Raw genomic sequence first — 21,806 nt, forward strand, 5'->3', positions numbered from 1 at the left:
GAAGACAAAGCAAAAATTTTTGAGCTGTGACCAGCTGAAACGGGTCAGCCATCCCATTGCATATGGGGTGGAGGCGGTAATAAAGAAGGGACCCTCTTCCTTATACAATCATTTGGCACCTGGGTTTACTGACCAGCCGTGAAGTGCAATTTATAGGAGGTTACAGAGGCTCAGGAAGAGAACAGAAAGGACGGGCAGGCTGGCTGTGCAGGCCCAGAAGGCGGGGCTGTTCGAGGAAGGTGGTTGAGGGGTGATGGGACGGGCCCAGCCCGGCTGAGGCCGGATGCCATCAAAGCCGCCCGGCTGGCGAGTCGTAGCGCCGGGGCACACGCCCTCCTCGGACACGGGCGGCGTGTCAACAGTCACTTGGCTGAACTCCATCTCGGGAATTTTCTCCTTAATCCAGTCAGTATAGTTCGAGGAGCGGATATAGACACCCGGCCTGTTGGCGGCCCCACATGCATCTCCCCAGCTTACAACCCCGGCCAGGATCCAGGCATTGCCTACGCGGCAGGACAGGGGTCCTCCGGAGTCACCCTAGAAAAAGGGGAGGAAAGGGGAAGGGAAAGGGGCATGCGGTGAGACAACGTGGGTTCTAGAAGGGGGGAAGCTTGAGAGACAGGGGAGCAAAACCCTAGAAAGATCACAAATATCAGTTAAGAAGAAGAAGAGTTTGTACTTATATTCCCCCTTTTCTCTCCCGTAGGAGACTCAAAGGGGCTTACGATCTCTTTTCCCCTCCCCACAACAACCCCCCCCCCCCCCACCCCCCCCCCCGCAAAAACAACCCCCACCCCCCCCCCCCCCCCCCCCCCCCCCCCCCCACCCCCCCCCCCCCCCACCCCCCCCCCCCCCCACCCCCCCCCCCCCCCACTCCCCCCCCCCCCCACCCCCCCCCCCCCCCACCCCCCCCCCCCCCCACCCCCCCCCCCCCCCACCCCCCCCCCCCCCCACCCCCCCCCCCCCCCACCCCCCCCCCCCCCCACCCCCCCCCCCCCCCACCCCCCCCCCCCCCCACCCCCCCCCCCCCCCACCCCCCCCCCCCCCCACCCCCCCCCCCCCCCACCCCCCCCCCCCCCCACCCCCCCCCCCCCCCACCCCCCCCCCCCCCCACCCCCCCCCCCCCCCACCCCCCCCCCCCCCCACCCCCCCCCCCCCCCACCCCCCCCCCCCCCCACCCCCCCCCCCCCCCACCCCCCCCCCCCCCCACCCCCCCCCCCCCCCACCCCCCCCCCCCCCCACCCCCCCCCCCCCCCACCCCCCCCCCCCCCCACCCCCCCCCCCCCCCACCCCCCCCCCCCCCCACCCCCCCCCCCCCCCACCCCCCCCCCCCCCCACCCCCCCCCCCCCCCACCCCCCCCCCCCCCCACCCCCCCCCCCCCCCACCCCCCCCCCCCCCCACCCCCCCCCCCCCCCACCCCCCCCCCCCCCCACCCCCCCCCCCCCCCACCCCCCCCCCCCCCCACCCCCCCCCCCCCCCACCCCCCCCCCCCCCCACCCCCCCCCCCCCCCACCCCCCCCCCCCCCCACCCCCCCCCCCCCCCACCCCCCCCCCCCCCCACCCCCCCCCCCCCCCACCCCCCCCCCCCCCCACCCCCCCCCCCCCCCACCCCCCCCCCCCCCCACCCCCCCCCCCCCCCACCCCCCCCCCCCCCCACCCCCCCCCCCCCCCACCCCCCCCCCCCCCCACCCCCCCCCCCCCCCACCCCCCCCCCCCCCCACCCCCCCCCCCCCCCACCCCCCCCCCCCCCCACCCCCCCCCCCCCCCACCCCCCCCCCCCCCCACCCCCCCCCCCCCCCACCCCCCCCCCCCCCCACCCCCCCCCCCCCCCACCCCCCCCCCCCCCCACCCCCCCCCCCCCCCACCCCCCCCCCCCCCCACCCCCCCCCCCCCCCACCCCCCCCCCCCCCCACCCCCCCCCCCCCCCACCCCCCCCCCCCCCCACCCCCCCCCCCCCCCACCCCCCCCCCCCCCCACCCCCCCCCCCCCCCACCCCCCCCCCCCCCCACCCCCCCCCCCCCCCACCCCCCCCCCCCCCCACCCCCCCCCCCCCCCACCCCCCCCCCCCCCCACCCCCCCCCCCCCCCACCCCCCCCCCCCCCCACCCCCCCCCCCCCCCACCCCCCCCCCCCCCCACCCCCCCCCCCCCCCACCCCCCCCCCCCCCCACCCCCCCCCCCCCCCACCCCCCCCCCCCCCCACCCCCCCCCCCCCCCACCCCCCCCCCCCCCCACCCCCCCCCCCCCCCACCCCCCCCCCCCCCCACCCCCCCCCCCCCCCACCCCCCCCCCCCCCCACCCCCCCCCCCCCCCACCCCCCCCCCCCCCCACCCCCCCCCCCCCCCACCCCCCCCCCCCCCCACCCCCCCCCCCCCCCACCCCCCCCCCCCCCCACCCCCCCCCCCCCCCACCCCCCCCCCCCCCCACCCCCCCCCCCCCCCACCCCCCCCCCCCCCCACCCCCCCCCCCCCCCACCCCCCCCCCCCCCCACCCCCCCCCCCCCCCACCCCCCCCCCCCCCCACCCCCCCCCCCCCCCACCCCCCCCCCCCCCCACCCCCCCCCCCCCCCACCCCCCCCCCCCCCCACCCCCCCCCCCCCCCACCCCCCCCCCCCCCCACCCCCCCCCCCCCCCACCCCCCCCCCCCCCCACCCCCCCCCCCCCCCACCCCCCCCCCCCCCCACCCCCCCCCCCCCCCACCCCCCCCCCCCCCCACCCCCCCCCCCCCCCACCCCCCCCCCCCCCCACCCCCCCCCCCCCCCACCCCCCCCCCCCCCCACCCCCCCCCCCCCCCACCCCCCCCCCCCCCCACCCCCCCCCCCCCCCACCCCCCCCCCCCCCCACCCCCCCCCCCCCCCACCCCCCCCCCCCCCCACCCCCCCCCCCCCCCACCCCCCCCCCCCCCCACCCCCCCCCCCCCCCACCCCCCCCCCCCCCCACCCCCCCCCCCCCCCACCCCCCCCCCCCCCCACCCCCCCCCCCCCCCACCCCCCCCCCCCCCCACCCCCCCCCCCCCCCACCCCCCCCCCCCCCCACCCCCCCCCCCCCCCACCCCCCCCCCCCCCCACCCCCCCCCCCCCCCACCCCCCCCCCCCCCCACCCCCCCCCCCCCCCACCCCCCCCCCCCCCCACCCCCCCCCCCCCCCACCCCCCCCCCCCCCCACCCCCCCCCCCCCCCACCCCCCCCCCCCCCCACCCCCCCCCCCCCCCACCCCCCCCCCCCCCCACCCCCCCCCCCCCCCACCCCCCCCCCCCCCCACCCCCCCCCCCCCCCACCCCCCCCCCCCCCCACCCCCCCCCCCCCCCACCCCCCCCCCCCCCCACCCCCCCCCCCCCCCACCCCCCCCCCCCCCCACCCCCCCCCCCCCCCACCCCCCCCCCCCCCCACCCCCCCCCCCCCCCACCCCCCCCCCCCCCCACCCCCCCCCCCCCCCACCCCCCCCCCCCCCCACCCCCCCCCCCCCCCACCCCCCCCCCCCCCCACCCCCCCCCCCCCCCACCCCCCCCCCCCCCCACCCCCCCCCCCCCCCACCCCCCCCCCCCCCCACCCCCCCCCCCCCCCACCCCCCCCCCCCCCCACCCCCCCCCCCCCCCACCCCCCCCCCCCCCCACCCCCCCCCCCCCCCACCCCCCCCCCCCCCCACCCCCCCCCCCCCCCACCCCCCCCCCCCCCCACCCCCCCCCCCCCCCACCCCCCCCCCCCCCCACCCCCCCCCCCCCCCACCCCCCCCCCCCCCCACCCCCCCCCCCCCCCACCCCCCCCCCCCCCCACCCCCCCCCCCCCCCACCCCCCCCCCCCCCCACCCCCCCCCCCCCCCACCCCCCCCCCCCCCCACCCCCCCCCCCCCCCACCCCCCCCCCCCCCCACCCCCCCCCCCCCCCACCCCCCCCCCCCCCCACCCCCCCCCCCCCCCACCCCCCCCCCCCCCCACCCCCCCCCCCCCCCACCCCCCCCCCCCCCCACCCCCCCCCCCCCCCACCCCCCCCCCCCCCCACCCCCCCCCCCCCCCACCCCCCCCCCCCCCCACCCCCCCCCCCCCCCACCCCCCCCCCCCCCCACCCCCCCCCCCCCCCACCCCCCCCCCCCCCCACCCCCCCCCCCCCCCACCCCCCCCCCCCCCCACCCCCCCCCCCCCCCACCCCCCCCCCCCCCCACCCCCCCCCCCCCCCACCCCCCCCCCCCCCCACCCCCCCCCCCCCCCACCCCCCCCCCCCCCCACCCCCCCCCCCCCCCACCCCCCCCCCCCCCCACCCCCCCCCCCCCCCACCCCCCCCCCCCCCCACCCCCCCCCCCCCCCACCCCCCCCCCCCCCCACCCCCCCCCCCCCCCACCCCCCCCCCCCCCCACCCCCCCCCCCCCCCACCCCCCCCCCCCCCCACCCCCCCCCCCCCCCACCCCCCCCCCCCCCCACCCCCCCCCCCCCCCACCCCCCCCCCCCCCCACCCCCCCCCCCCCCCACCCCCCCCCCCCCCCACCCCCCCCCCCCCCCACCCCCCCCCCCCCCCACCCCCCCCCCCCCCCACCCCCCCCCCCCCCCACCCCCCCCCCCCCCCACCCCCCCCCCCCCCCACCCCCCCCCCCCCCCACCCCCCCCCCCCCCCACCCCCCCCCCCCCCCACCCCCCCCCCCCCCCACCCCCCCCCCCCCCCACCCCCCCCCCCCCCCACCCCCCCCCCCCCCCACCCCCCCCCCCCCCCACCCCCCCCCCCCCCCACCCCCCCCCCCCCCCACCCCCCCCCCCCCCCACCCCCCCCCCCCCCCACCCCCCCCCCCCCCCACCCCCCCCCCCCCCCACCCCCCCCCCCCCCCACCCCCCCCCCCCCCCACCCCCCCCCCCCCCCACCCCCCCCCCCCCCCACCCCCCCCCCCCCCCACCCCCCCCCCCCCCCACCCCCCCCCCCCCCCACCCCCCCCCCCCCCCACCCCCCCCCCCCCCCACCCCCCCCCCCCCCCACCCCCCCCCCCCCCCACCCCCCCCCCCCCCCACCCCCCCCCCCCCCCACCCCCCCCCCCCCCCACCCCCCCCCCCCCCCACCCCCCCCCCCCCCCACCCCCCCCCCCCCCCACCCCCCCCCCCCCCCACCCCCCCCCCCCCCCACCCCCCCCCCCCCCCACCCCCCCCCCCCCCCACCCCCCCCCCCCCCCACCCCCCCCCCCCCCCACCCCCCCCCCCCCCCACCCCCCCCCCCCCCCACCCCCCCCCCCCCCCACCCCCCCCCCCCCCCACCCCCCCCCCCCCCCACCCCCCCCCCCCCCCACCCCCCCCCCCCCCCACCCCCCCCCCCCCCCACCCCCCCCCCCCCCCACCCCCCCCCCCCCCCACCCCCCCCCCCCCCCACCCCCCCCCCCCCCCACCCCCCCCCCCCCCCACCCCCCCCCCCCCCCACCCCCCCCCCCCCCCACCCCCCCCCCCCCCCACCCCCCCCCCCCCCCACCCCCCCCCCCCCCCACCCCCCCCCCCCCCCACCCCCCCCCCCCCCCACCCCCCCCCCCCCCCACCCCCCCCCCCCCCCACCCCCCCCCCCCCCCACCCCCCCCCCCCCCCACCCCCCCCCCCCCCCACCCCCCCCCCCCCCCACCCCCCCCCCCCCCCACCCCCCCCCCCCCCCACCCCCCCCCCCCCCCACCCCCCCCCCCCCCCACCCCCCCCCCCCCCCACCCCCCCCCCCCCCCACCCCCCCCCCCCCCCACCCCCCCCCCCCCCCACCCCCCCCCCCCCCCACCCCCCCCCCCCCCCACCCCCCCCCCCCCCCACCCCCCCCCCCCCCCACCCCCCCCCCCCCCCACCCCCCCCCCCCCCCACCCCCCCCCCCCCCCACCCCCCCCCCCCCCCACCCCCCCCCCCCCCCACCCCCCCCCCCCCCCACCCCCCCCCCCCCCCACCCCCCCCCCCCCCCACCCCCCCCCCCCCCCACCCCCCCCCCCCCCCACCCCCCCCCCCCCCCACCCCCCCCCCCCCCCACCCCCCCCCCCCCCCACCCCCCCCCCCCCCCACCCCCCCCCCCCCCCACCCCCCCCCCCCCCCACCCCCCCCCCCCCCCACCCCCCCCCCCCCCCACCCCCCCCCCCCCCCACCCCCCCCCCCCCCCACCCCCCCCCCCCCCCACCCCCCCCCCCCCCCACCCCCCCCCCCCCCCACCCCCCCCCCCCCCCACCCCCCCCCCCCCCCACCCCCCCCCCCCCCCACCCCCCCCCCCCCCCACCCCCCCCCCCCCCCACCCCCCCCCCCCCCCACCCCCCCCCCCCCCCACCCCCCCCCCCCCCCACCCCCCCCCCCCCCCACCCCCCCCCCCCCCCACCCCCCCCCCCCCCCACCCCCCCCCCCCCCCACCCCCCCCCCCCCCCACCCCCCCCCCCCCCCACCCCCCCCCCCCCCCACCCCCCCCCCCCCCCACCCCCCCCCCCCCCCACCCCCCCCCCCCCCCACCCCCCCCCCCCCCCACCCCCCCCCCCCCCCACCCCCCCCCCCCCCCACCCCCCCCCCCCCCCACCCCCCCCCCCCCCCACCCCCCCCCCCCCCCACCCCCCCCCCCCCCCACCCCCCCCCCCCCCCACCCCCCCCCCCCCCCACCCCCCCCCCCCCCCACCCCCCCCCCCCCCCACCCCCCCCCCCCCCCACCCCCCCCCCCCCCCACCCCCCCCCCCCCCCACCCCCCCCCCCCCCCACCCCCCCCCCCCCCCACCCCCCCCCCCCCCCACCCCCCCCCCCCCCCACCCCCCCCCCCCCCCACCCCCCCCCCCCCCCACCCCCCCCCCCCCCCACCCCCCCCCCCCCCCACCCCCCCCCCCCCCCACCCCCCCCCCCCCCCACCCCCCCCCCCCCCCACCCCCCCCCCCCCCCACCCCCCCCCCCCCCCACCCCCCCCCCCCCCCACCCCCCCCCCCCCCCACCCCCCCCCCCCCCCACCCCCCCCCCCCCCCACCCCCCCCCCCCCCCACCCCCCCCCCCCCCCACCCCCCCCCCCCCCCACCCCCCCCCCCCCCCACCCCCCCCCCCCCCCACCCCCCCCCCCCCCCACCCCCCCCCCCCCCCACCCCCCCCCCCCCCCACCCCCCCCCCCCCCCACCCCCCCCCCCCCCCACCCCCCCCCCCCCCCACCCCCCCCCCCCCCCACCCCCCCCCCCCCCCACCCCCCCCCCCCCCCACCCCCCCCCCCCCCCACCCCCCCCCCCCCCCACCCCCCCCCCCCCCCACCCCCCCCCCCCCCCACCCCCCCCCCCCCCCACCCCCCCCCCCCCCCACCCCCCCCCCCCCCCACCCCCCCCCCCCCCCACCCCCCCCCCCCCCCACCCCCCCCCCCCCCCACCCCCCCCCCCCCCCACCCCCCCCCCCCCCCACCCCCCCCCCCCCCCACCCCCCCCCCCCCCCACCCCCCCCCCCCCCCACCCCCCCCCCCCCCCACCCCCCCCCCCCCCCACCCCCCCCCCCCCCCACCCCCCCCCCCCCCCACCCCCCCCCCCCCCCACCCCCCCCCCCCCCCACCCCCCCCCCCCCCCACCCCCCCCCCCCCCCACCCCCCCCCCCCCCCACCCCCCCCCCCCCCCACCCCCCCCCCCCCCCACCCCCCCCCCCCCCCACCCCCCCCCCCCCCCACCCCCCCCCCCCCCCACCCCCCCCCCCCCCCACCCCCCCCCCCCCCCACCCCCCCCCCCCCCCACCCCCCCCCCCCCCCACCCCCCCCCCCCCCCACCCCCCCCCCCCCCCACCCCCCCCCCCCCCCACCCCCCCCCCCCCCCACCCCCCCCCCCCCCCACCCCCCCCCCCCCCCACCCCCCCCCCCCCCCACCCCCCCCCCCCCCCACCCCCCCCCCCCCCCACCCCCCCCCCCCCCCACCCCCCCCCCCCCCCACCCCCCCCCCCCCCCACCCCCCCCCCCCCCCACCCCCCCCCCCCCCCACCCCCCCCCCCCCCCACCCCCCCCCCCCCCCACCCCCCCCCCCCCCCACCCCCCCCCCCCCCCACCCCCCCCCCCCCCCACCCCCCCCCCCCCCCACCCCCCCCCCCCCCCACCCCCCCCCCCCCCCACCCCCCCCCCCCCCCACCCCCCCCCCCCCCCACCCCCCCCCCCCCCCACCCCCCCCCCCCCCCACCCCCCCCCCCCCCCACCCCCCCCCCCCCCCACCCCCCCCCCCCCCCACCCCCCCCCCCCCCCACCCCCCCCCCCCCCCACCCCCCCCCCCCCCCACCCCCCCCCCCCCCCACCCCCCCCCCCCCCCACCCCCCCCCCCCCCCACCCCCCCCCCCCCCCACCCCCCCCCCCCCCCACCCCCCCCCCCCCCCACCCCCCCCCCCCCCCACCCCCCCCCCCCCCCACCCCCCCCCCCCCCCACCCCCCCCCCCCCCCACCCCCCCCCCCCCCCACCCCCCCCCCCCCCCACCCCCCCCCCCCCCCACCCCCCCCCCCCCCCACCCCCCCCCCCCCCCACCCCCCCCCCCCCCCACCCCCCCCCCCCCCCACCCCCCCCCCCCCCCACCCCCCCCCCCCCCCACCCCCCCCCCCCCCCACCCCCCCCCCCCCCCACCCCCCCCCCCCCCCACCCCCCCCCCCCCCCACCCCCCCCCCCCCCCACCCCCCCCCCCCCCCACCCCCCCCCCCCCCCACCCCCCCCCCCCCCCACCCCCCCCCCCCCCCACCCCCCCCCCCCCCCACCCCCCCCCCCCCCCACCCCCCCCCCCCCCCACCCCCCCCCCCCCCCACCCCCCCCCCCCCCCACCCCCCCCCCCCCCCACCCCCCCCCCCCCCCACCCCCCCCCCCCCCCACCCCCCCCCCCCCCCACCCCCCCCCCCCCCCACCCCCCCCCCCCCCCACCCCCCCCCCCCCCCACCCCCCCCCCCCCCCACCCCCCCCCCCCCCCACCCCCCCCCCCCCCCACCCCCCCCCCCCCCCACCCCCCCCCCCCCCCACCCCCCCCCCCCCCCACCCCCCCCCCCCCCCACCCCCCCCCCCCCCCACCCCCCCCCCCCCCCACCCCCCCCCCCCCCCACCCCCCCCCCCCCCCACCCCCCCCCCCCCCCACCCCCCCCCCCCCCCACCCCCCCCCCCCCCCACCCCCCCCCCCCCCCACCCCCCCCCCCCCCCACCCCCCCCCCCCCCCACCCCCCCCCCCCCCCACCCCCCCCCCCCCCCACCCCCCCCCCCCCCCACCCCCCCCCCCCCCCACCCCCCCCCCCCCCCACCCCCCCCCCCCCCCACCCCCCCCCCCCCCCACCCCCCCCCCCCCCCACCCCCCCCCCCCCCCACCCCCCCCCCCCCCCACCCCCCCCCCCCCCCACCCCCCCCCCCCCCCACCCCCCCCCCCCCCCACCCCCCCCCCCCCCCACCCCCCCCCCCCCCCACCCCCCCCCCCCCCCACCCCCCCCCCCCCCCACCCCCCCCCCCCCCCACCCCCCCCCCCCCCCACCCCCCCCCCCCCCCACCCCCCCCCCCCCCCACCCCCCCCCCCCCCCACCCCCCCCCCCCCCCACCCCCCCCCCCCCCCACCCCCCCCCCCCCCCACCCCCCCCCCCCCCCACCCCCCCCCCCCCCCACCCCCCCCCCCCCCCACCCCCCCCCCCCCCCACCCCCCCCCCCCCCCACCCCCCCCCCCCCCCACCCCCCCCCCCCCCCACCCCCCCCCCCCCCCACCCCCCCCCCCCCCCACCCCCCCCCCCCCCCACCCCCCCCCCCCCCCACCCCCCCCCCCCCCCACCCCCCCCCCCCCCCACCCCCCCCCCCCCCCACCCCCCCCCCCCCCCACCCCCCCCCCCCCCCACCCCCCCCCCCCCCCACCCCCCCCCCCCCCCACCCCCCCCCCCCCCCACCCCCCCCCCCCCCCACCCCCCCCCCCCCCCACCCCCCCCCCCCCCCACCCCCCCCCCCCCCCACCCCCCCCCCCCCCCACCCCCCCCCCCCCCCACCCCCCCCCCCCCCCACCCCCCCCCCCCCCCACCCCCCCCCCCCCCCACCCCCCCCCCCCCCCACCCCCCCCCCCCCCCACCCCCCCCCCCCCCCACCCCCCCCCCCCCCCACCCCCCCCCCCCCCCACCCCCCCCCCCCCCCACCCCCCCCCCCCCCCACCCCCCCCCCCCCCCACCCCCCCCCCCCCCCACCCCCCCCCCCCCCCACCCCCCCCCCCCCCCACCCCCCCCCCCCCCCACCCCCCCCCCCCCCCACCCCCCCCCCCCCCCACCCCCCCCCCCCCCCACCCCCCCCCCCCCCCACCCCCCCCCCCCCCCACCCCCCCCCCCCCCCACCCCCCCCCCCCCCCACCCCCCCCCCCCCCCACCCCCCCCCCCCCCCACCCCCCCCCCCCCCCACCCCCCCCCCCCCCCACCCCCCCCCCCCCCCACCCCCCCCCCCCCCCACCCCCCCCCCCCCCCACCCCCCCCCCCCCCCACCCCCCCCCCCCCCCACCCCCCCCCCCCCCCACCCCCCCCCCCCCCCACCCCCCCCCCCCCCCACCCCCCCCCCCCCCCACCCCCCCCCCCCCCCACCCCCCCCCCCCCCCACCCCCCCCCCCCCCCACCCCCCCCCCCCCCCACCCCCCCCCCCCCCCACCCCCCCCCCCCCCCACCCCCCCCCCCCCCCACCCCCCCCCCCCCCCACCCCCCCCCCCCCCCACCCCCCCCCCCCCCCACCCCCCCCCCCCCCCACCCCCCCCCCCCCCCACCCCCCCCCCCCCCCACCCCCCCCCCCCCCCACCCCCCCCCCCCCCCACCCCCCCCCCCCCCCACCCCCCCCCCCCCCCACCCCCCCCCCCCCCCACCCCCCCCCCCCCCCACCCCCCCCCCCCCCCACCCCCCCCCCCCCCCACCCCCCCCCCCCCCCACCCCCCCCCCCCCCCACCCCCCCCCCCCCCCACCCCCCCCCCCCCCCACCCCCCCCCCCCCCCACCCCCCCCCCCCCCCACCCCCCCCCCCCCCCACCCCCCCCCCCCCCCACCCCCCCCCCCCCCCACCCCCCCCCCCCCCCACCCCCCCCCCCCCCCACCCCCCCCCCCCCCCACCCCCCCCCCCCCCCACCCCCCCCCCCCCCCACCCCCCCCCCCCCCCACCCCCCCCCCCCCCCACCCCCCCCCCCCCCCACCCCCCCCCCCCCCCACCCCCCCCCCCCCCCACCCCCCCCCCCCCCCACCCCCCCCCCCCCCCACCCCCCCCCCCCCCCACCCCCCCCCCCCCCCACCCCCCCCCCCCCCCACCCCCCCCCCCCCCCACCCCCCCCCCCCCCCACCCCCCCCCCCCCCCACCCCCCCCCCCCCCCACCCCCCCCCCCCCCCACCCCCCCCCCCCCCCACCCCCCCCCCCCCCCACCCCCCCCCCCCCCCACCCCCCCCCCCCCCCACCCCCCCCCCCCCCCACCCCCCCCCCCCCCCACCCCCCCCCCCCCCCACCCCCCCCCCCCCCCACCCCCCCCCCCCCCCACCCCCCCCCCCCCCCACCCCCCCCCCCCCCCACCCCCCCCCCCCCCCACCCCCCCCCCCCCCCACCCCCCCCCCCCCCCACCCCCCCCCCCCCCCACCCCCCCCCCCCCCCACCCCCCCCCCCCCCCACCCCCCCCCCCCCCCACCCCCCCCCCCCCCCACCCCCCCCCCCCCCCACCCCCCCCCCCCCCCACCCCCCCCCCCCCCCACCCCCCCCCCCCCCCACCCCCCCCCCCCCCCACCCCCCCCCCCCCCCACCCCCCCCCCCCCCCACCCCCCCCCCCCCCCACCCCCCCCCCCCCCCACCCCCCCCCCCCCCCACCCCCCCCCCCCCCCACCCCCCCCCCCCCCCACCCCCCCCCCCCCCCACCCCCCCCCCCCCCCACCCCCCCCCCCCCCCACCCCCCCCCCCCCCCACCCCCCCCCCCCCCCACCCCCCCCCCCCCCCACCCCCCCCCCCCCCCACCCCCCCCCCCCCCCACCCCCCCCCCCCCCCACCCCCCCCCCCCCCCACCCCCCCCCCCCCCCACCCCCCCCCCCCCCCACCCCCCCCCCCCCCCACCCCCCCCCCCCCCCACCCCCCCCCCCCCCCACCCCCCCCCCCCCCCACCCCCCCCCCCCCCCACCCCCCCCCCCCCCCACCCCCCCCCCCCCCCACCCCCCCCCCCCCCCACCCCCCCCCCCCCCCACCCCCCCCCCCCCCCACCCCCCCCCCCCCCCACCCCCCCCCCCCCCCACCCCCCCCCCCCCCCACCCCCCCCCCCCCCCACCCCCCCCCCCCCCCACCCCCCCCCCCCCCCACCCCCCCCCCCCCCCACCCCCCCCCCCCCCCACCCCCCCCCCCCCCCACCCCCCCCCCCCCCCACCCCCCCCCCCCCCCACCCCCCCCCCCCCCCACCCCCCCCCCCCCCCACCCCCCCCCCCCCCCACCCCCCCCCCCCCCCACCCCCCCCCCCCCCCACCCCCCCCCCCCCCCACCCCCCCCCCCCCCCACCCCCCCCCCCCCCCACCCCCCCCCCCCCCCACCCCCCCCCCCCCCCACCCCCCCCCCCCCCCACCCCCCCCCCCCCCCACCCCCCCCCCCCCCCACCCCCCCCCCCCCCCACCCCCCCCCCCCCCCACCCCCCCCCCCCCCCACCCCCCCCCCCCCCCACCCCCCCCCCCCCCCACCCCCCCCCCCCCCCACCCCCCCCCCCCCCCACCCCCCCCCCCCCCCACCCCCCCCCCCCCCCACCCCCCCCCCCCCCCACCCCCCCCCCCCCCCACCCCCCCCCCCCCCCACCCCCCCCCCCCCCCACCCCCCCCCCCCCCCACCCCCCCCCCCCCCCACCCCCCCCCCCCCCCACCCCCCCCCCCCCCCACCCCCCCCCCCCCCCACCCCCCCCCCCCCCCACCCCCCCCCCCCCCCACCCCCCCCCCCCCCCACCCCCCCCCCCCCCCACCCCCCCCCCCCCCCACCCCCCCCCCCCCCCACCCCCCCCCCCCCCCACCCCCCCCCCCCCCCACCCCCCCCCCCCCCCACCCCCCCCCCCCCCCACCCCCCCCCCCCCCCACCCCCCCCCCCCCCCACCCCCCCCCCCCCCCACCCCCCCCCCCCCCCACCCCCCCCCCCCCCCACCCCCCCCCCCCCCCACCCCCCCCCCCCCCCACCCCCCCCCCCCCCCACCCCCCCCCCCCCCCACCCCCCCCCCCCCCCACCCCCCCCCCCCCCCACCCCCCCCCCCCCCCACCCCCCCCCCCCCCCACCCCCCCCCCCCCCCACCCCCCCCCCCCCCCACCCCCCCCCCCCCCCACCCCCCCCCCCCCCCACCCCCCCCCCCCCCCACCCCCCCCCCCCCCCACCCCCCCCCCCCCCCACCCCCCCCCCCCCCCACCCCCCCCCCCCCCCACCCCCCCCCCCCCCCACCCCCCCCCCCCCCCACCCCCCCCCCCCCCCACCCCCCCCCCCCCCCACCCCCCCCCCCCCCCACCCCCCCCCCCCCCCACCCCCCCCCCCCCCCACCCCCCCCCCCCCCCACCCCCCCCCCCCCCCACCCCCCCCCCCCCCCACCCCCCCCCCCCCCCACCCCCCCCCCCCCCCACCCCCCCCCCCCCCCACCCCCCCCCCCCCCCACCCCCCCCCCCCCCCACCCCCCCCCCCCCCCACCCCCCCCCCCCCCCACCCCCCCCCCCCCCCACCCCCCCCCCCCCCCACCCCCCCCCCCCCCCACCCCCCCCCCCCCCCACCCCCCCCCCCCCCCACCCCCCCCCCCCCCCACCCCCCCCCCCCCCCACCCCCCCCCCCCCCCACCCCCCCCCCCCCCCACCCCCCCCCCCCCCCACCCCCCCCCCCCCCCACCCCCCCCCCCCCCCACCCCCCCCCCCCCCCACCCCCCCCCCCCCCCACCCCCCCCCCCCCCCACCCCCCCCCCCCCCCACCCCCCCCCCCCCCCACCCCCCCCCCCCCCCACCCCCCCCCCCCCCCACCCCCCCCCCCCCCCACCCCCCCCCCCCCCCACCCCCCCCCCCCCCCACCCCCCCCCCCCCCCACCCCCCCCCCCCCCCACCCCCCCCCCCCCCCACCCCCCCCCCCCCCCACCCCCCCCCCCCCCCACCCCCCCCCCCCCCCACCCCCCCCCCCCCCCACCCCCCCCCCCCCCCACCCCCCCCCCCCCCCACCCCCCCCCCCCCCCACCCCCCCCCCCCCCCACCCCCCCCCCCCCCCACCCCCCCCCCCCCCCACCCCCCCCCCCCCCCACCCCCCCCCCCCCCCACCCCCCCCCCCCCCCACCCCCCCCCCCCCCCACCCCCCCCCCCCCCCACCCCCCCCCCCCCCCACCCCCCCCCCCCCCCACCCCCCCCCCCCCCCACCCCCCCCCCCCCCCACCCCCCCCCCCCCCCACCCCCCCCCCCCCCCACCCCCCCCCCCCCCCACCCCCCCCCCCCCCCACCCCCCCCCCCCCCCACCCCCCCCCCCCCCCACCCCCCCCCCCCCCCACCCCCCCCCCCCCCCACCCCCCCCCCCCCCCACCCCCCCCCCCCCCCACCCCCCCCCCCCCCCACCCCCCCCCCCCCCCACCCCCCCCCCCCCCCACCCCCCCCCCCCCCCACCCCCCCCCCCCCCCACCCCCCCCCCCCCCCACCCCCCCCCCCCCCCACCCCCCCCCCCCCCCACCCCCCCCCCCCCCCACCCCCCCCCCCCCCCACCCCCCCCCCCCCCCACCCCCCCCCCCCCCCACCCCCCCCCCCCCCCACCCCCCCCCCCCCCCACCCCCCCCCCCCCCCACCCCCCCCCCCCCCCACCCCCCCCCCCCCCCACCCCCCCCCCCCCCCACCCCCCCCCCCCCCCACCCCCCCCCCCCCCCACCCCCCCCCCCCCCCACCCCCCCCCCCCCCCACCCCCCCCCCCCCCCACCCCCCCCCCCCCCCACCCCCCCCCCCCCCCACCCCCCCCCCCCCCCACCCCCCCCCCCCCCCACCCCCCCCCCCCCCCACCCCCCCCCCCCCCCACCCCCCCCCCCCCCCACCCCCCCCCCCCCCCACCCCCCCCCCCCCCCACCCCCCCCCCCCCCCACCCCCCCCCCCCCCCACCCCCCCCCCCCCCCACCCCCCCCCCCCCCCACCCCCCCCCCCCCCCACCCCCCCCCCCCCCCACCCCCCCCCCCCCCCACCCCCCCCCCCCCCCACCCCCCCCCCCCCCCACCCCCCCCCCCCCCCACCCCCCCCCCCCCCCACCCCCCCCCCCCCCCACCCCCCCCCCCCCCCACCCCCCCCCCCCCCCACCCCCCCCCCCCCCCACCCCCCCCCCCCCCCACCCCCCCCCCCCCCCACCCCCCCCCCCCCCCACCCCCCCCCCCCCCCACCCCCCCCCCCCCCCACCCCCCCCCCCCCCCACCCCCCCCCCCCCCCACCCCCCCCCCCCCCCACCCCCCCCCCCCCCCACCCCCCCCCCCCCCCACCCCCCCCCCCCCCCACCCCCCCCCCCCCCCACCCCCCCCCCCCCCCACCCCCCCCCCCCCCCACCCCCCCCCCCCCCCACCCCCCCCCCCCCCCACCCCCCCCCCCCCCCACCCCCCCCCCCCCCCACCCCCCCCCCCCCCCACCCCCCCCCCCCCCCACCCCCCCCCCCCCCCACCCCCCCCCCCCCCCACCCCCCCCCCCCCCCACCCCCCCCCCCCCCCACCCCCCCCCCCCCCCACCCCCCCCCCCCCCCACCCCCCCCCCCCCCCACCCCCCCCCCCCCCCACCCCCCCCCCCCCCCACCCCCCCCCCCCCCCACCCCCCCCCCCCCCCACCCCCCCCCCCCCCCACCCCCCCCCCCCCCCACCCCCCCCCCCCCCCACCCCCCCCCCCCCCCACCCCCCCCCCCCCCCACCCCCCCCCCCCCCCACCCCCCCCCCCCCCCACCCCCCCCCCCCCCCACCCCCCCCCCCCCCCACCCCCCCCCCCCCCCACCCCCCCCCCCCCCCACCCCCCCCCCCCCCCACCCCCCCCCCCCCCCACCCCCCCCCCCCCCCACCCCCCCCCCCCCCCACCCCCCCCCCCCCCCACCCCCCCCCCCCCCCACCCCCCCCCCCCCCCACCCCCCCCCCCCCCCACCCCCCCCCCCCCCCACCCCCCCCCCCCCCCACCCCCCCCCCCCCCCACCCCCCCCCCCCCCCACCCCCCCCCCCCCCCACCCCCCCCCCCCCCCACCCCCCCCCCCCCCCACCCCCCCCCCCCCCCACCCCCCCCCCCCCCCACCCCCCCCCCCCCCCACCCCCCCCCCCCCCCACCCCCCCCCCCCCCCACCCCCCCCCCCCCCCACCCCCCCCCCCCCCCACCCCCCCCCCCCCCCACCCCCCCCCCCCCCCACCCCCCCCCCCCCCCACCCCCCCCCCCCCCCACCCCCCCCCCCCCCCACCCCCCCCCCCCCCCACCCCCCCCCCCCCCCACCCCCCCCCCCCCCCACCCCCCCCCCCCCCCACCCCCCCCCCCCCCCACCCCCCCCCCCCCCCACCCCCCCCCCCCCCCACCCCCCCCCCCCCCCACCCCCCCCCCCCCCCACCCCCCCCCCCCCCCACCCCCCCCCCCCCCCACCCCCCCCCCCCCCCACCCCCCCCCCCCCCCACCCCCCCCCCCCCCCACCCCCCCCCCCCCCCACCCCCCCCCCCCCCCACCCCCCCCCCCCCCCACCCCCCCCCCCCCCCACCCCCCCCCCCCCCCACCCCCCCCCCCCCCCACCCCCCCCCCCCCCCACCCCCCCCCCCCCCCACCCCCCCCCCCCCCCACCCCCCCCCCCCCCCACCCCCCCCCCCCCCCACCCCCCCCCCCCCCCACCCCCCCCCCCCCCCACCCCCCCCCCCCCCCACCCCCCCCCCCCCCCACCCCCCCCCCCCCCCACCCCCCCCCCCCCCCACCCCCCCCCCCCCCCACCCCCCCCCCCCCCCACCCCCCCCCCCCCCCACCCCCCCCCCCCCCCACCCCCCCCCCCCCCCACCCCCCCCCCCCCCCACCCCCCCCCCCCCCCACCCCCCCCCCCCCCCACCCCCCCCCCCCCCCACCCCCCCCCCCCCCCACCCCCCCCCCCCCCCACCCCCCCCCCCCCCCACCCCCCCCCCCCCCCACCCCCCCCCCCCCCCACCCCCCCCCCCCCCCACCCCCCCCCCCCCCCACCCCCCCCCCCCCCCACCCCCCCCCCCCCCCACCCCCCCCCCCCCCCACCCCCCCCCCCCCCCACCCCCCCCCCCCCCCACCCCCCCCCCCCCCCACCCCCCCCCCCCCCCACCCCCCCCCCCCCCCACCCCCCCCCCCCCCCACCCCCCCCCCCCCCCACCCCCCCCCCCCCCCACCCCCCCCCCCCCCCACCCCCCCCCCCCCCCACCCCCCCCCCCCCCCACCCCCCCCCCCCCCCACCCCCCCCCCCCCCCACCCCCCCCCCCCCCCACCCCCCCCCCCCCCCACCCCCCCCCCCCCCCACCCCCCCCCCCCCCCACCCCCCCCCCCCCCCACCCCCCCCCCCCCCCACCCCCCCCCCCCCCCACCCCCCCCCCCCCCCACCCCCCCCCCCCCCCACCCCCCCCCCCCCCCACCCCCCCCCCCCCCCACCCCCCCCCCCCCCCACCCCCCCCCCCCCCCACCCCCCCCCCCCCCCACCCCCCCCCCCCCCCACCCCCCCCCCCCCCCACCCCCCCCCCCCCCCACCCCCCCCCCCCCCCACCCCCCCCCCCCCCCACCCCCCCCCCCCCCCACCCCCCCCCCCCCCCACCCCCCCCCCCCCCCACCCCCCCCCCCCCCCACCCCCCCCCCCCCCCACCCCCCCCCCCCCCCACCCCCCCCCCCCCCCACCCCCCCCCCCCCCCACCCCCCCCCCCCCCCACCCCCCCCCCCCCCCACCCCCCCCCCCCCCCACCCCCCCCCCCCCCCACCCCCCCCCCCCCCCACCCCCCCCCCCCCCCACCCCCCCCCCCCCCCACCCCCCCCCCCCCCCACCCCCCCCCCCCCCCACCCCCCCCCCCCCCCACCCCCCCCCCCCCCCACCCCCCCCCCCCCCCACCCCCCCCCCCCCCCACCCCCCCCCCCCCCCACCCCCCCCCCCCCCCACCCCCCCCCCCCCCCACCCCCCCCCCCCCCCACCCCCCCCCCCCCCCACCCCCCCCCCCCCCCACCCCCCCCCCCCCCCACCCCCCCCCCCCCCCACCCCCCCCCCCCCCCACCCCCCCCCCCCCCCACCCCCCCCCCCCCCCACCCCCCCCCCCCCCCACCCCCCCCCCCCCCCACCCCCCCCCCCCCCCACCCCCCCCCCCCCCCACCCCCCCCCCCCCCCACCCCCCCCCCCCCCCACCCCCCCCCCCCCCCACCCCCCCCCCCCCCCACCCCCCCCCCCCCCCACCCCCCCCCCCCCCCACCCCCCCCCCCCCCCACCCCCCCCCCCCCCCACCCCCCCCCCCCCCCACCCCCCCCCCCCCCCACCCCCCCCCCCCCCCACCCCCCCCCCCCCCCACCCCCCCCCCCCCCCACCCCCCCCCCCCCCCACCCCCCCCCCCCCCCACCCCCCCCCCCCCCCACCCCCCCCCCCCCCCACCCCCCCCCCCCCCCACCCCCCCCCCCCCCCACCCCCCCCCCCCCCCACCCCCCCCCCCCCCCACCCCCCCCCCCCCCCACCCCCCCCCCCCCCCACCCCCCCCCCCCCCCACCCCCCCCCCCCCCCACCCCCCCCCCCCCCCACCCCCCCCCCCCCCCACCCCCCCCCCCCCCCACCCCCCCCCCCCCCCACCCCCCCCCCCCCCCACCCCCCCCCCCCCCCACCCCCCCCCCCCCCCACCCCCCCCCCCCCCCACCCCCCCCCCCCCCCACCCCCCCCCCCCCCCACCCCCCCCCCCCCCCACCCCCCCCCCCCCCCACCCCCCCCCCCCCCCACCCCCCCCCCCCCCCACCCCCCCCCCCCCCCACCCCCCCCCCCCCCCACCCCCCCCCCCCCCCACCCCCCCCCCCCCCCACCCCCCCCCCCCCCCACCCCCCCCCCCCCCCACCCCCCCCCCCCCCCACCCCCCCCCCCCCCCACCCCCCCCCCCCCCCACCCCCCCCCCCCCCCACCCCCCCCCCCCCCCACCCCCCCCCCCCCCCACCCCCCCCCCCCCCCACCCCCCCCCCCCCCCACCCCCCCCCCCCCCCACCCCCCCCCCCCCCCACCCCCCCCCCCCCCCACCCCCCCCCCCCCCCACCCCCCCCCCCCCCCACCCCCCCCCCCCCCCACCCCCCCCCCCCCCCACCCCCCCCCCCCCCCACCCCCCCCCCCCCCCACCCCCCCCCCCCCCCACCCCCCCCCCCCCCCACCCCCCCCCCCCCCCACCCCCCCCCCCCCCCACCCCCCCCCCCCCCCACCCCCCCCCCCCCCCACCCCCCCCCCCCCCCACCCCCCCCCCCCCCCACCCCCCCCCCCCCCCACCCCCCCCCCCCCCCACCCCCCCCCCCCCCCACCCCCCCCCCCCCCCACCCCCCCCCCCCCCCACCCCCCCCCCCCCCCACCCCCCCCCCCCCCCACCCCCCCCCCCCCCCACCCCCCCCCCCCCCCACCCCCCCCCCCCCCCACCCCCCCCCCCCCCCACCCCCCCCCCCCCCCACCCCCCCCCCCCCCCACCCCCCCCCCCCCCCACCCCCCCCCCCCCCCACCCCCCCCCCCCCCCACCCCCCCCCCCCCCCACCCCCCCCCCCCCCCACCCCCCCCCCCCCCCACCCCCCCCCCCCCCCACCCCCCCCCCCCCCCACCCCCCCCCCCCCCCACCCCCCCCCCCCCCCACCCCCCCCCCCCCCCACCCCCCCCCCCCCCCACCCCCCCCCCCCCCCACCCCCCCCCCCCCCCACCCCCCCCCCCCCCCACCCCCCCCCCCCCCCACCCCCCCCCCCCCCCACCCCCCCCCCCCCCCACCCCCCCCCCCCCCCACCCCCCCCCCCCCCCACCCCCCCCCCCCCCCACCCCCCCCCCCCCCCACCCCCCCCCCCCCCCACCCCCCCCCCCCCCCACCCCCCCCCCCCCCCACCCCCCCCCCCCCCCACCCCCCCCCCCCCCCACCCCCCCCCCCCCCCACCCCCCCCCCCCCCCACCCCCCCCCCCCCCCACCCCCCCCCCCCCCCACCCCCCCCCCCCCCCACCCCCCCCCCCCCCCACCCCCCCCCCCCCCCACCCCCCCCCCCCCCCACCCCCCCCCCCCCCCACCCCCCCCCCCCCCCACCCCCCCCCCCCCCCACCCCCCCCCCCCCCCACCCCCCCCCCCCCCCACCCCCCCCCCCCCCCACCCCCCCCCCCCCCCACCCCCCCCCCCCCCCACCCCCCCCCCCCCCCACCCCCCCCCCCCCCCACCCCCCCCCCCCCCCACCCCCCCCCCCCCCCACCCCCCCCCCCCCCCACCCCCCCCCCCCCCCACCCCCCCCCCCCCCCACCCCCCCCCCCCCCCACCCCCCCCCCCCCCCACCCCCCCCCCCCCCCACCCCCCCCCCCCCCCACCCCCCCCCCCCCCCACCCCCCCCCCCCCCCACCCCCCCCCCCCCCCACCCCCCCCCCCCCCCACCCCCCCCCCCCCCCACCCCCCCCCCCCCCCACCCCCCCCCCCCCCCACCCCCCCCCCCCCCCACCCCCCCCCCCCCCCACCCCCCCCCCCCCCCACCCCCCCCCCCCCCCACCCCCCCCCCCCCCCACCCCCCCCCCCCCCCACCCCCCCCCCCCCCCACCCCCCCCCCCCCCCACCCCCCCCCCCCCCCACCCCCCCCCCCCCCCACCCCCCCCCCCCCCCACCCCCCCCCCCCCCCACCCCCCCCCCCCCCCACCCCCCCCCCCCCCCACCCCCCCCCCCCCCCACCCCCCCCCCCCCCCACCCCCCCCCCCCCCCACCCCCCCCCCCCCCCACCCCCCCCCCCCCCCACCCCCCCCCCCCCCCACCCCCCCCCCCCCCCACCCCCCCCCCCCCCCACCCCCCCCCCCCCCCACCCCCCCCCCCCCCCACCCCCCCCCCCCCCCACCCCCCCCCCCCCCCACCCCCCCCCCCCCCCACCCCCCCCCCCCCCCACCCCCCCCCCCCCCCACCCCCCCCCCCCCCCACCCCCCCCCCCCCCCACCCCCCCCCCCCCCCACCCCCCCCCCCCCCCACCCCCCCCCCCCCCCACCCCCCCCCCCCCCCACCCCCCCCCCCCCCCACCCCCCCCCCCCCCCACCCCCCCCCCCCCCCACCCCCCCCCCCCCCCACCCCCCCCCCCCCCCACCCCCCCCCCCCCCCACCCCCCCCCCCCCCCACCCCCCCCCCCCCCCACCCCCCCCCCCCCCCACCCCCCCCCCCCCCCACCCCCCCCCCCCCCCACCCCCCCCCCCCCCCACCCCCCCCCCCCCCCACCCCCCCCCCCCCCCACCCCCCCCCCCCCCCACCCCCCCCCCCCCCCACCCCCCCCCCCCCCCACCCCCCCCCCCCCCCACCCCCCCCCCCCCCCACCCCCCCCCCCCCCCACCCCCCCCCCCCCCCACCCCCCCCCCCCCCCACCCCCCCCCCCCCCCACCCCCCCCCCCCCCCACCCCCCCCCCCCCCCACCCCCCCCCCCCCCCACCCCCCCCCCCCCCCACCCCCCCCCCCCCCCACCCCCCCCCCCCCCCACCCCCCCCCCCCCCCACCCCCCCCCCCCCCCACCCCCCCCCCCCCCCACCCCCCCCCCCCCCCACCCCCCCCCCCCCCCACCCCCCCCCCCCCCCACCCCCCCCCCCCCCCACCCCCCCCCCCCCCCACCCCCCCCCCCCCCCACCCCCCCCCCCCCCCACCCCCCCCCCCCCCCACCCCCCCCCCCCCCCACCCCCCCCCCCCCCCACCCCCCCCCCCCCCCACCCCCCCCCCCCCCCACCCCCCCCCCCCCCCACCCCCCCCCCCCCCCACCCCCCCCCCCCCCCACCCCCCCCCCCCCCCACCCCC

General features: G+C 92.4%; 1 protein-coding gene across 2 annotated transcripts in view; it reads right to left on the reverse strand.

The window, feature by feature from the left end:
- Nucleotides 1–21,806, reverse strand: part of PRSS8 (serine protease 8) — a 155,047-nt gene that overhangs the window by 2,149 nt on the left and 131,092 nt on the right. The window contains exon 6 of one of the 2 annotated variants that reach the window (XM_048517033.1): nucleotides 134–537. The exons of the other annotated variant lie outside the window; for it this stretch is intronic. Coding sequence (XP_048372990.1) covers nucleotides 151–537 — 387 coding nt within the window. The 3' untranslated portion in view covers nucleotides 134–150. The remainder of the gene's footprint in view (nucleotides 1–133; nucleotides 538–21,806) is intronic. 2 annotated transcript variants of the gene reach the window in all.

This window comes from Sphaerodactylus townsendi, linkage group LG15, assembly GCF_021028975.2.
Source record: "Sphaerodactylus townsendi isolate TG3544 linkage group LG15, MPM_Stown_v2.3, whole genome shotgun sequence".
Lineage (NCBI taxonomy): Eukaryota > Metazoa > Chordata > Lepidosauria > Squamata > Sphaerodactylidae > Sphaerodactylus > Sphaerodactylus townsendi.